The 12,830-nt window shown below is 43.0% G+C and overlaps 1 protein-coding gene across 2 annotated transcripts in view; it reads left to right on the top strand.

Moving 5' to 3' along the window:
- The window catches only part of LOC126006829 (microtubule-associated tumor suppressor 1 homolog), a 97,045-nt gene that overhangs the window by 30,269 nt on the left and 53,946 nt on the right, over window positions 1-12,830 (top strand). The window contains exon 1 of one of the 2 annotated variants that reach the window (XM_049772358.1): window positions 4,411-4,838. The exons of the other annotated variant lie outside the window; for it this stretch is intronic. Within the exon in view, the coding sequence (XP_049628315.1) occupies window positions 4,718-4,838 (121 nt within the window). The 5' untranslated portion in view covers window positions 4,411-4,717. Of the gene's footprint in view, window positions 1-4,410; window positions 4,839-12,830 lie in introns of those variants that run through there. 2 annotated transcript variants of the gene reach the window in all.

The following is a 12,830-nucleotide window of genomic DNA, read 5'->3' as shown; positions in this document are numbered from 1 at the left end:
CACCTTTACCTTGTACCTTACCAGGTATTTGAATAACTTGTTTTTTTTTTTTTTTTTTTTTTGCACATATACAGCGCTGTTGGAGAAATCTCCATTTGGGGCATCCCATTACTTACAGAGCTTTTTTGAGGATAGGTTGTGGACACTGCAGGTTTTTCACAGTCACTCAGGTTTGGCTGATGAGTTGGTTGGTTCAGCATGAGGTTCTTCTGGCTGGGCATCTCACCCTCTGCAGGAATTTTTAGAGGTGACTTGTCTGTTCCACTCCTCTCCAGGTTTGGAAGAGACTGACCTCGAATTCTCTTCTCCTGGGAATGAAGGTGAGAGCAGGGCCCACAGGCTGTGATGATCTTCTAGGAAAATCTTCAATTTCCTTACTCAGGCCATTTATTTCAGTGTTTCGCCGGTTTTTTCAGCCAAATGCTTGAGGATGCCTGCTTGCCACACCACCTTAACTCCAATTATTCCTCTAAAAGAGGTTTTTGGGGTCCCCTTACTAATTTTTTTGATTTTCTGTTTGCATGAGGACTACTCCTCATGCAGAGAGAAAAGCCATCTGCTTGTATCTTGTGCAAAGCAACATGATGCCATGATATAAATGGTACTAAAAGGTTCTGGGAGAAGAGAAAAAGCAAATATTACTTAAATTACTTAGATAATTTTAGAATTTTTTTTACAACGAAATATTTTATACATTTTTAAAACCATGACCAATTTTATAAAACCTTCTGTGATACAAATATTAATGTTCTTGGTAACATATAATGAAAAATTGCAAAATAATATTTTAATTATGCTTAATTCTAAATATAGAAATTCACTTAGTTTTCTAAACAGAAAACACCAGCAATTAAAACACCAGCAATTTACGTTACACAAATTAATGTTGAAAACCAGAAAGAATGAATGCTTACTACTTTTGGTAGAACATGCTTAAAAACACTTACACTCTTTTTTTTTTAACCTAGAGACATATTAATAATTATTTAGATTGATTATACAGATTTTTTATTACACATTTTTAATTTTTTTACACCACTTTCTGCATGCAAGGCAAACGCCCTACCATTTGGCTCCTTCTCTTTTCCTTCCCTTTTTTTTTTTTTTCCCGCCACTCATTCTTTTGCAGTGGCTCCGCTGCTAAAAATCTCCACGTGCACCGAAAAACAAACAAACAAAAATAACAACAGTAATTTGCAACATCCCCTTATTATTTTTTTTAAGAAACCTTTAAGTTAGAAATTTAAACGCTTAAAAATTTTTTTCTCTGACTTTTAAACCATTAGCTAGATTTTTCTTTGATATGTAAATGACCTACATTCCCCAGCCAGGTGAGGCTGGGAGGACAATAGTTTGCCCTGGGGCGTGGTGAATTTCTTCAGGCTGGAGAGTTTAAAAAGCACCTTTTTTTTTTTTTTTCTTTTGGCTAGAAAAAAAACGGCCAGTTGCTCTTTTTGGCCCGAACACATGGCAGGATAGAACACCCTTCGCCATGCCCTTGCACGCGTCCGCTCCCTGGTTGGGAGGGGAGCGGGTTAGGCGGGTTTCGGGCGCCCTCTCACCGCGCCGCGGGCGGCGGGGGTCGCGCGTTTCGCTGCTGGGATGACTGACGGGCGAGGGAGACGCGGGCTCACCGGCGGTCGGCCCCTTTCCCCAGGGGTCGGCCCCTTGAGGGGTGCGTCCCGTGGTCAGACCAAAAAAAAAAAAAACATAGAACACACAGACAAGAAACAAACAGACAGACAAACAGACAGACAGGCGCCACAAACAACCAAACTAATCTCTGCAGCCCACAATAAATCCTAGACAGACAACTATGCCAATGACCAAGTTCTTGAGCTCCACAAATCACAGGCAGACAACCTCTCCAGCAGCCCGGAAACGTCTTTCCGCTGCTTTTACTGAACCCCTGGGGTACCACCAGGGTTGTGACCTAAGCAGCCAGAGTTCGTCAACTCACTGTCACCTGGAAATACGCGTCAGGTGGGGACTCCAATCCCGGAAACACATCAGGTGGAAGATCCCTAAGTCACGCGAGGGACTCTAACCCTCCTATTATACAAAGTCTGCTATCACTCACTCGGTTTCCACATCGAGCAAAGAGCTCATAACATTAGCCAAGCCACCACAAAGTCAGCTTCCCGCTGGTCACAGAATACAACATAATTCTAGACTAAGACAGACACGAAGCAAAGCGCGCGCGCGCACACACACACACACACACACACATCAGAACTCACCAGACACCTGTTCATAGCTCTCTGTGCCGGGCAGAATTGAGGACTCCTGGCTGGCTCGCCAAACTGAAAGGTCCGGAAGTCCTAATTTAGTTACCCGGCGCAGAGAAATGAAGAGGCTTATGAGTTCCAGCAGATGCTTTGAAAAGTGCTTTAATACTGACCATTATGAATGGCCAGGGTCTATGGATTCCCAACAGAACCAAAAGACCACGTGTTTCCCTGATCACCCCCTTATATAGGATGGGAAGTGGGAGGGGAAGGAGAGTCCTTGAGGGCTGGACTTCCGCCAGGACAACACCAATGATTCGTGAGGTGGGGGTAGAGGTGGGGCCGAGGCAGTGACGACTTCCTTAAGGGTGGAACACCCGCCAAGGTTGGGGGGGGGGCTGATTTCCCTTTTCAATGGGATGCCAGGATTTGCACCACCATCCTTCTGCATGCCTACCGCCATGCTACTCTCCGGTCCCACTCAAAGGTTATTCTTAACTTTCTGCTCAGGAGTCATTCTTGTTGATGCTTTGGAGGGCGAGAGGTCAAATTGGGGTGGGTCAGCTATAGATTACAGTTGTTTTACCTCTTGTATAGTTTCTCTGGCCAGATGTCTTTGTTTCTATAAGTTTGGGGTAGGAGAGATGGTTATAGCATATGAACATGCCAAATCTGAGAGAAGGGGTTGATTTTTTTATGAGTACCTAACAAAATGAAAAGACAAAACCTAAATGTAGGTTTCTGTGGCTTTAATTTCTTGGTCCTTTGTGCTTCGGCACAAACGTGTGTATTTGATCAACTGTGCAGGAGCACATCATACATTTCCACAGCCAGCCCGTAATAAGCTGCATGTCCTTCGCAGTTTCCAAAGTAGTAAACAGGACTGAACAGAGAAAAAGGAGGAATTATGCAGAATCTCTTTTCCTGCCTCTCCCTGTCCCTCTTTTTGCCTAAATGCTCTATTTCTAAAAGAGGATTTGTTTCCTGCATATTTTAAGAGTTTGAGTTATTTATGGTTAACAGTTTCTACATTTATTTCTGTTTCTGATTCATCTTATATTTCTTATAGAAAATCTTCTAAACCATAGATTGTTCTGCAAGTTTTTTCTTATACTTTTAAAATTGAAAATACATGGTGAGTTTAGTTTGATGTAACCCACTTACTCCTGATTTAATACTTGCTTTCTCTAAATGAGCATTTGCCAAATTGTCTTATATCTAAATTTTTTACTTTTTTGAGGGGAGTGGGGGTTTTGGTTTTGGTTTTTGGGCCATACCCGGCTGTGCTCAGGGGTTACTCCAGGCTATCTGCTCAGAAATAGCTCCTGGCAGGCACGGGGGACCATATGGGACACCAGGATTCGAACCAACCACCTTAGGTCCTGGATCGGCTGCTTGCAAGGCAAACGCCACTGTGCTATCTCTCCGGCCCCTAAATTTTTGACTTTTGTTTTTATCATATTTTAATAATTTTCTATAAGACACCCCACTAAAATTAAAATGTAGCACATATCCATGCATAAAATGTAGCATAAATGTACCCCCCTGCACATATTTTTGTCTCAAAGCATCACTGTACTAGACCAGATCTTCTGTTTATGTAATTGATGATTTGGAGTACATGCTCTGCATGCAGGAGTCCTAGATTCAATCCCCAGAACTGCACATTCCCTTAGCATTGAGCCATCGAGCCAGGAGTATTCCACAAACATTGCTGGGTATAGCCACAAAACCAACACACACACACACACACACACACACACACACACACACGAGTTATTGAATAAAAAATAACCAGAGGGTTTCAATTATTTCCTTTCAGGTGTTTTTTTATCCCTTTTATAATACAATTAATAGAGGGTCGAAAGTCTTTTTAATTCAAACTTCATCAAAAGTATCAAGTTTTCTCCATAGATTTATATAGAAAATATCTGAAAACAATGTGTAGTGTTATTTATGTGACTGTAAGCAATTAAAAAACTAAGTGGAACACAAATTGCTGCAACATGAGTTCAGACTTTTCTGCTTACCAAGTAAACAGTAGGCACTTGAAGTAGTTAATTTCCCTTAATGTTGTTCCAAGTCCTTGCAGAATCGCTGCCATTATTGGTGGTTATATAAAGCGCCTTAAGACCACCCACTTTCTCCTCCCCTTTGTCATCTCTGATGAAAACCATAATGACCCACAAGCATGCAGAGTGTGATGTCATTTGGGAGGCTGCTCTCTGCCAGAGCTGCTCCGAGGAGATTTTATTCTGAGGAAGAGCATTGTTTTGGCAACATCTGGGAGTGGAAACAGAAGCCAGAAAGCCTAGGAACGCTCCGGGCTTTTTTCCCTGCCCTCTTGCAGTGGAATGACATTTGCTCCCTAGGCAGGCTGCCCCTTGCTGTGGCTCTTGGCCTCCAGGAGGACTGAGTTTGAACTGACAGCATGTGAGAGTCCATGGACGCTGCTTCTTCTGTGCCAGCTGCCCACCTGCTCTGAAGACATGTTGTTGTCTCCCAAATTTTCCCTCTCCACCATTCATGTGCGACTGACAGCCAAGGGATTGCTTCGAAATCTCCGACTCCCTTCAGGCTTTAGGAGGAGCACTGTCATTTTCCACACAGGTTTGTCTAGCCTCCAGCTCTGCACCAGAAAAGGGGGGAGGGGGGGCATGTTGATGAACTTGCAGATGTTTATGAGAAAATTCCTTAGGCGATAGAAAGTTGTTGAGGAAGGGTCAAGAACAAGAATTGAATTCATTCGTGCAATGAAGCCTTTCTCGCATGTTTTAGCAGGCATGGGGAGTGCTTCCGTTTGCTAGCAGATGGTTCTGGGTTTGTTTGTAGAAGGCAGGATCGTTGCCTTGGTGCTCCCTGTCTCTTTTCTCTGGATCCCATCCAAATCGGTAGCTGGCTGATCCCCCACCAGATCGAGTTTTCAAACCTCGCACAATTTGGGGAAGGGCCCCTGTGGGCTCCAAACAGATTTTCTCTTTTCCTTAGTGAGGTAGATTCCTAGAAAAGGGTTCTGTGGTGGTTCTTGAGTTTCTCATTGACATGATGCAAATTCCATTTAATAGGCTGCAAGGTGACTTTATTTCTAAACATTTCCGAAACAAAACACTCTTACTGATTGTGGAGTAGCCATGCCTGAGCCACACATTGCAGTTTTTCTAGCTTCCCAGTGATAATGTTGATGAGTTCCAGAGCCGGCCTCTGATGTTCATGCTTGTAGCTGCTTTTCCTTCTGTGCCTGAAGTGCAAATGCACTCTGTGTGTATTTTAGGCACCGACAAACCTGCACACTCCCTGTTACAGGAGTCAACTGCTACCTCTTGTTCCATATAATATTTGCCACTGTGGGCCTGGAAGTCAATTTTCTTCTATAAAAACTAGAGTTGGGTTTGGCTGTCTAATGTGTGTTAGTGGTAGCAGGATCATTCTAAGCTGGCCAAGGAGAAGGTTGTTCTGTTTCATTTGCTTGTTAGTCTCGGTGCCTCTTGTTTTTTGCTCTGCTAGTCTCTGTCCCTGGTGGTTTAGATTTTTTTTTCTTCCTCCCTCAGCCAGCTGCAGCTTTCCCAGAGGCCTCTCCCCTCTCTGTAGGATAATTTTTATTTTTTTCCCAGCACCCCCTCCTACTCCTACTGGTTACCCTTGACCAGTTCTTTGAGCCTGCCTGCCTGATCCTTTCTGAGCAGAGTCCCAAGGAAGCAAATTCAGCTTGGGGGAAGGGGTAGATGCCACTCCACTTCTTCCATCCCAGGTTTCCCTGTCATTTTTCAACCTTAAAATACAAAGGGGTCTAACAGATAAAATAGGGGCCTAAAATACAGAGGGGCCAGAGAGATAACACAGCAGTAGGGTGTTTGCCTTGCAAGCAGCAGATCCAGAATGGACAGTGGTTTATTTGTTTTGTTTTGTTTTTTTGTTTTTTTGTTTTTGGGCCACACCCGGTGACGCTCAGGGGTTACTCCTGGCTATGCGCTCAGAAGTCGCTCCTGGCTTGGGGGACCATATGGGATGCCGGGGGATCGAACCGCGGTCCTTCCAAGGCTAGCGCAGGTAAGGCAGGCACCTTACCTCCAGCGCCACGACCCGGCCCCATGGACAGTGGTTTAAATCCCAGCATTTCATATGGTCCTCTGTGCCTGCCAGGAGTAACCCTGAGCACCACTGTGTGTGACCCAAAATTATTAATTAATAAATAAATAAATAAATAAATAAAATAAGGTTGGGAAGAGAAGGAGGACAACCCATGGGTGCTCTGTATTTACCACTACTTGTATTACCTAAAATAGCTCCAAATCACTTTGCAATTAAAGTTTTTTAAAAGAAAATGCATTGGGTCAGAGAGAGCCCAGCAGGTTAAGCACTTGCCTTGCATACAGCCAAGCTGCATTCTATTCCTGGCACCCCACATGGTTTCCTCTGCATCACCAGGTTGGCCCTTACTCCATCCCCCATAAAAGAATATAGTCCAGATCAGAAAAAAAACTGGACAGCGGAGAAGGCTGTGCAGGAAGAATACCCCATTCCTACCCCTGCCTTCTCCACATGAGTCACTCTCAGGAGTGCTCATATGCCCATCTGGCAAATTTCTGACCAATTGGGAGACTCTCTGAATCTTCTTCATCCCTCTGTTCTTGGAAGTGGAGACATTGGCCTTGGATTTTCAGTGAGTGTCTTTCATGTCTAATTTGATGCCCTATGTCTTTTCTAAGAGGACTGGACTATCCCCAGTGGGGAGAGCTATGGTTTATCTCCATAGTTTTATGACCTGAGCATTTTAGGTGGGTTTCATCAGGTTCCTCTGAAGCAGGTGCTTTCCAAGAAAAGCTTAAGCAAAGGGCTTTTCTTTTTTTTTTTTTTTTTTTTGGTTTTTGGGCCACACCCAGTAACGCTCAGGGGTTACTCCTGGCTATGTGCTCAGAAGTTGCTCCTGGCTTGGGGGACCATATGGGACACCGGGGTGTCCAAACCGCAGTCCGTCCAAGGCTAGCACAGGCAAGGCAGGCACCTTACCTTTAGCGCCACCGCCCGGCCCCCCAAAGGGCTTTTCTTAACAAAGTTTGGCTAATAGGGATATTTTAAGTACGTACTTTTTTTTCTGAAATTGATAATAATTTGAGAGGGTTCTTTGACTGCAGTCATACATTGTAGAAGTAGATTGTGTTCAAAGATGCTCTGAGCTACCTCGTTTTATACCTGGAAATGGGAGGCCCAATTCACTTCTTGCCTTTGTGCCAGGGAACACAGGCCTCAAGTAGTAGAGACTGGAGAAGACTCAAACACTCAATTCTGTATAGAATGTTTAACCTATAGATTCTTCACCTGGATGTAAATGTTGCCATGATTCTATTAGCGCTGATGAAAAGTCTTTTGTAGGGAAGAGGCATTTTTAAGTGATGTAAAGATATTAATTTTACTTTACCACCTCTGGTCCCTCTAATAAGAACCTTTTGTGAACTTATCACTACGGATCTCACTTTAAAGTCTGAGAAATCTGGAAAATAGATGTTAAAGTCATTGCATTTGTGAGAGCTATCCAGGCTATGAGTAGAAGCTTGTGTCTGTATTTTTGTTGTGTCTGTATTTTGCTCAAAGGTGTAATGCTGGTATGGGTTGACAATATTGTTGACCTGCATTCCATCAAACTATGCTTTTTCTTTACCCTGTAATCAAATCTCAGTTTCCTTTGAATCATTGTTCTTTACTTATCCTCTTCCTTTAGCTGGTTTCAGGACTGTAAGTCAAACTTTATTATTTGAAATGTCTGTTGGTTTTGGCTGTCAGCTACTATTCTAACTCAGACTTTATTGGTGGATTGAAGCATTTGAAATTGTTTACTTTAGGGGACTGAGAGGAGTTGAACCACTTGAGCACAGTGGATTGAAGCATTTGAAATTGTTTACTTTAGGGGACTGAGAGGAGTTGAACCACTTGAGCACAGTGTTTACTCCTGGCTTTGTGCTCAGGGGTCGCTCTGTACGTGGAGGAATCATCTGTGATGCCGGAGATTGAATGTGGGTCACCAGGATACAAGACAAGTGCCTTAACTCCTGTACTATTTCTATTGCCTGACGAAATTGTTCTTTTTATAGTGAAAATGATCCAGTACTGGCAGTTTCCTATCTTCCAACCTGATACCATGGCTGTTTGAGGGAAGTTTGTCTTTAATCCTCTACACAGTGTTTGCCTCTTTCCAAAACATTTCAGCAATGCCAGATATTAACCCATTTGTTACATTAATATTTATTCGGCATCTACCATGTGCCATACACAATGCTAAGTGCTAAAAGTAAAGTTAGGTCTAAGTCACACAAAGCTCTTGCCTTCATACAGCCCACAAATTTGAGAGGGAGTCAGGCCTGGGACATCCAGCACTCATGGTTGGCCATGGAGTGGGCAAACCAGATTACTCTTGGCTGAGGTTAACTTTATCCATGATACCCAGATGAAGTTTCATTTACTCTGCGACATAAGTGTCCCTGTGTGCTGAATGAGCCAAGAAGAAAAAGTCACACAGAGGTCAAGTCACTCATTCAGGGCCCAGATAGGGATTTGACGGTGATTTGTTTAACTCCAAAATCTGTCTCTGAACTTATGGAGAGAATAGCTTGGAAAAACCAAAAGTCAGAGAGATGAATATTTGTAAGAGATGGGGCTGCTGGCAGTAAGGTTAATATGATGACTAACAGGGCCCAGAGAGAACAGGCCTTTTCTGGGACCTTACTCAGGTCACTGTATGCCTTAAAAAAAAAACTCTCATTGTGGTGCCCACTGACACAGCAGCCAGTTGGATTGTGGATGCAGATCTGATTTGGGGGTGCTGTGGTAAGGAGGGGTAGCTGTTGGGCCACACTCAACTCTGTGCTCAGGGATCACTCCTGGCTGTTCAGGGGGACCTTATGTGGTGCTAGAGATCAAATCCAGGTCAGCTGTAAACAAGATGAGAACCTACCTGCTGTCCTCTCTCCAGCCCCTAGCAAAAGCATAATTACTAAAATAAATCTTTTTTGGGGGGAGGGATGAAAATATTTTTTTTTAAGCATTATGGTTACAAACTTGTTTATAACTGAGTTTCAGCTATAAAATGGTCACAGGCCCCCTTCACCAGTGGAACTTTCCCACCATCAATGTCCCCCATTTGTCTCCTCCCCATCCCTTTTAAGACAGGCATTGTATTTCTCTTCATATGCCGTGATAGTTGTTAGTGTAGCTATGTCTCTAGTTGTGCTTACCACTCTTTTTGATAAGATTTATATCATAGGCTGGTCATTCTACCCTCCATCTCTATTATCTCTGGGTATTATTACAATGATGTCTTTTTTTTTAATTCCACAGATGAAAAAAAATTCCACAGATGAGTGAGATGATTCTGTGCTTATCTCTCTCCCTCCGACTTATTTCACTCAACATAATAGTCTCCATATCCATCCATGTAGTGGCAAATTTTGTGACTTCTCTTTTTTTTTTCCTAACAGCTGCATAGTATCCCTAGTTTCTTTAGCCACTCATCTATTGTTGGGCATCTGGGTTGTTTCCAGGTTTTGACTACTGTAAATAGCACTGCTATAATCTAGGAGTGCAGGGGGCATTATTGTATTGTGTTTTTGTGGTCCTAGGGTATATCCCTAGGAGTGGTATTGCTGGATCACTTGAGAGCTAAATGTCTAGTTTTTAAGAAATATCCATATTGGGGCCGGGCAGTGGCACTAGAGGTAAGGTGCCTGCCTTGCTTGCACTAGCCTTGGACGGACCGCGGTTCAATCCCCGGTGTCCCATATGGTCCCCCATGCCTGCCAGGAGCGACTTCTTCTTTTTTTTTTTTTTTTTTTTTTTTTGGTTTTTGGGCCACACCCGGTGACGCTCAGGGGTTACTCCTGGCTATGCGCTCAGAAGTTGCTCCTGGCTTGGGGGACCATATGGGACACCAGGGGATCGAACCACGGTCCATCCTAGGCTAGCGCAGGCAAGGCAGGCACCTTACCTCTAGCGCCACCGCCTGGCCCCAGGAGCGACTTCTGAGTGGATAGCCAGGAGTAACCCCTGAGCATCACCAGGTGTGGCCCAAACCACCCCCCCCAAAAAAAATCCATATTATTCTCCAGAAAGGCTGGACTAGACAGTATTCCCACCAGCAATGCTGAATGAAGTTGCTTTCTCCCCACATCCATGCTAGCACTGGTTGTTCTTGTTCTTGTTCTTTGTGATGTGTGCTAGTCTCTGTCTCACTGTTGTAAAACAAAACATTTTCATTTACTTATTGCACCTTTACAGAGAACCATTTTGTTCTGGGAACATAACTCAAGTAGAACATACTGTATTTTCCGGCGTATAAGACGACTTTTGAAACAAAAAAAAAGTCAACTGAAAATCAGGGATCGTCTTATACACCGAGTATATCCCAAAAAATGTTTCAATATGCTGCTAAACGAAAATTGTCTGAATATTGCCACAAAACGAATTTTCCAACTCAATCCTGCACCAATCACTGCAAGGCTGCTCAGACCGCCTCTCTAACTCAGCCAATTCCAAACAGGCTTTTTATGCATGCAAATTAGACAATGTTCAGGACCCAAATCTACACTGTAAAAAGCCTGCTCCAATTGGCCAGAGTCAGAGAGGAAGTCTATTACAGTAGAACCTTTTAACCTTTGCATGTTGTGATTGGCTCACTGTGGTACATACATTTGTAGCACAGGAAAGTTCTGTCTGATACAGCGAATATAGGCCTAAACCTATGTTTTAACTGCAAAATTAGGGGGTTGTCTTATACGCCCAGTCGTCTTATATGCCGGCAAATACAGTATGCTGGGCATCTGGGAGGTCTGAGTTTGGCCCTCAGTATCATGTGTTCCCTGGAGTATTGCCCATTATGGCATGATAGATAGGGGTGACTACTATTTTAAAAAATGTAAACATAAGGATGGGGAACTATCTAAACTAGATATTTGGTAGGAACCAGACAGAATGCAAATACATTAATTTCATTTGAAGGAAAGTCAGCAAATCATACTCTTGTAGTTGATACTCACTTTTGAGACTGTCAAGCCAGAGTCTTTTCACGGCAGGTAACAGTTTATCTAAAAAGCAACTTATTTGTCTTCACCTAAGAGACTGACTTTGCTGTTCAGTGTTTCAGCAGTTCCAGGACCAACATCTTTATTTTCTCATGAGCCCTCCTCAGGACTGTCACCTCATGATCTCACAATGGCTGCTCCAAGGCAAAAACAAAATAAAATAGGGATTAGGCAGTAGCTTATCACTGAAGTTTACTTTCCAAATCTCAGTCATATGGCTCTCTCTTTCTGCAAGGGAGCCTGGGAAATTGAGGGTTTGACTTCTTTACCTGCAGACATCAAGGGCTAGAGATTTAGTACAATATCCACCACAGAGAAGGCAAAATAACTGCTTCTCAGAAACTGATAGTCATTTACAAGTAAAGGGAATGTATCATCTAACAGGTAGAACCTTGCAACAGGCTCTGTTGTTCCTCTATTATAGATGAGTTTTTGTTTCTTTGGTAATAGTTACTAAATAATCACTTCAAATAAGCAGTTTCAATTTTCTAGGTTAATAATTGATTTTGATCTCTATGATTAATTTTCTGTTTTAAAATAACACACTAAGAAAGGATACTGTCAACTTTAAATGTGACTTTTATATACTTAAAATATATTAGGGGCTGGAGAGATAGCACAGTGGTAGGGCATTTGCCTTTCATGTGGCCAACCTGGGACAGACCAGGGTTTGATTTCTGGTATTCCATGTGGTCCCTTGTGCCTGCCAGGGGCAATTCCTGAGCTCAGAGTCAGGAGTAATCCCTGAGTGCCTAAAATCAAAAAGAAGAAGAAGAATGAGAAGGAAGAGGGAAGAAAGAAGAAAAGATGAATAACAAAAGACTAATATCATATTAGTGTATTTATGGTATGATCCTATTTTTGCATTATTAAAATGACTCTGAATAGACTTGGGGTTCTCTTGCTTTTCTCTGTTGTATGTCATTTTAGAAAGGCATGTGGGAAAACATCTCTTCAAATCCAGACATAGATACTAGGATTTGTGTTTAAAAGTATCATATATTGTGGCCCGGAGAGATAGCACAGCGGCATTTGCCTTGCAAGCAGCCGATCCAGGACCAAAGGTGGTTGGTTTGAATCCTGGTGTCCCATATGGTCCCCCGTGCCTGCCAGGAGCTATTTCTGAGCAGACAGCCAGGAGTAACCCCTGAGCACCGCGGGTGGGGCCCAAAAACAAAAACAAAAAAAAGTATCATATATTCATTTATAGACTACAAAAAGCAACAAAAGGACCAAATTTGGGGCCAGAGTGGGCATTTGTTTTTTTTTTGAAGCCAACACATATTGAATCCCTGGCTTCTCATAAGGTCCCCAAGCAACACCCAGGAGTAATTTTTACGTGCAGAGTCAGGAGCAACTACTGAGTATTACTAATTGCCCCCCCCCAACACAATTCAAGTTATAAAATACTACCCTTTCATTTTACGGTGAATCCAGGTTCTTTTTGGCTTCCTTGGAAGTATTCTTGAAGAGGTTGCTGGCTTATTGCCACACTGACAAATGTTCACTGATGCTATTACTATGGATAAACAAA

This window comes from Suncus etruscus, chromosome 4, assembly GCF_024139225.1.
Source record: "Suncus etruscus isolate mSunEtr1 chromosome 4, mSunEtr1.pri.cur, whole genome shotgun sequence".
In the NCBI taxonomy this organism is placed as follows: Eukaryota; Metazoa; Chordata; class Mammalia; order Eulipotyphla; family Soricidae; genus Suncus; species Suncus etruscus.
The sequence above is the reverse complement of the archived record's forward strand: the minus strand, read 5'-3'. Positions and strand labels throughout refer to the sequence as shown.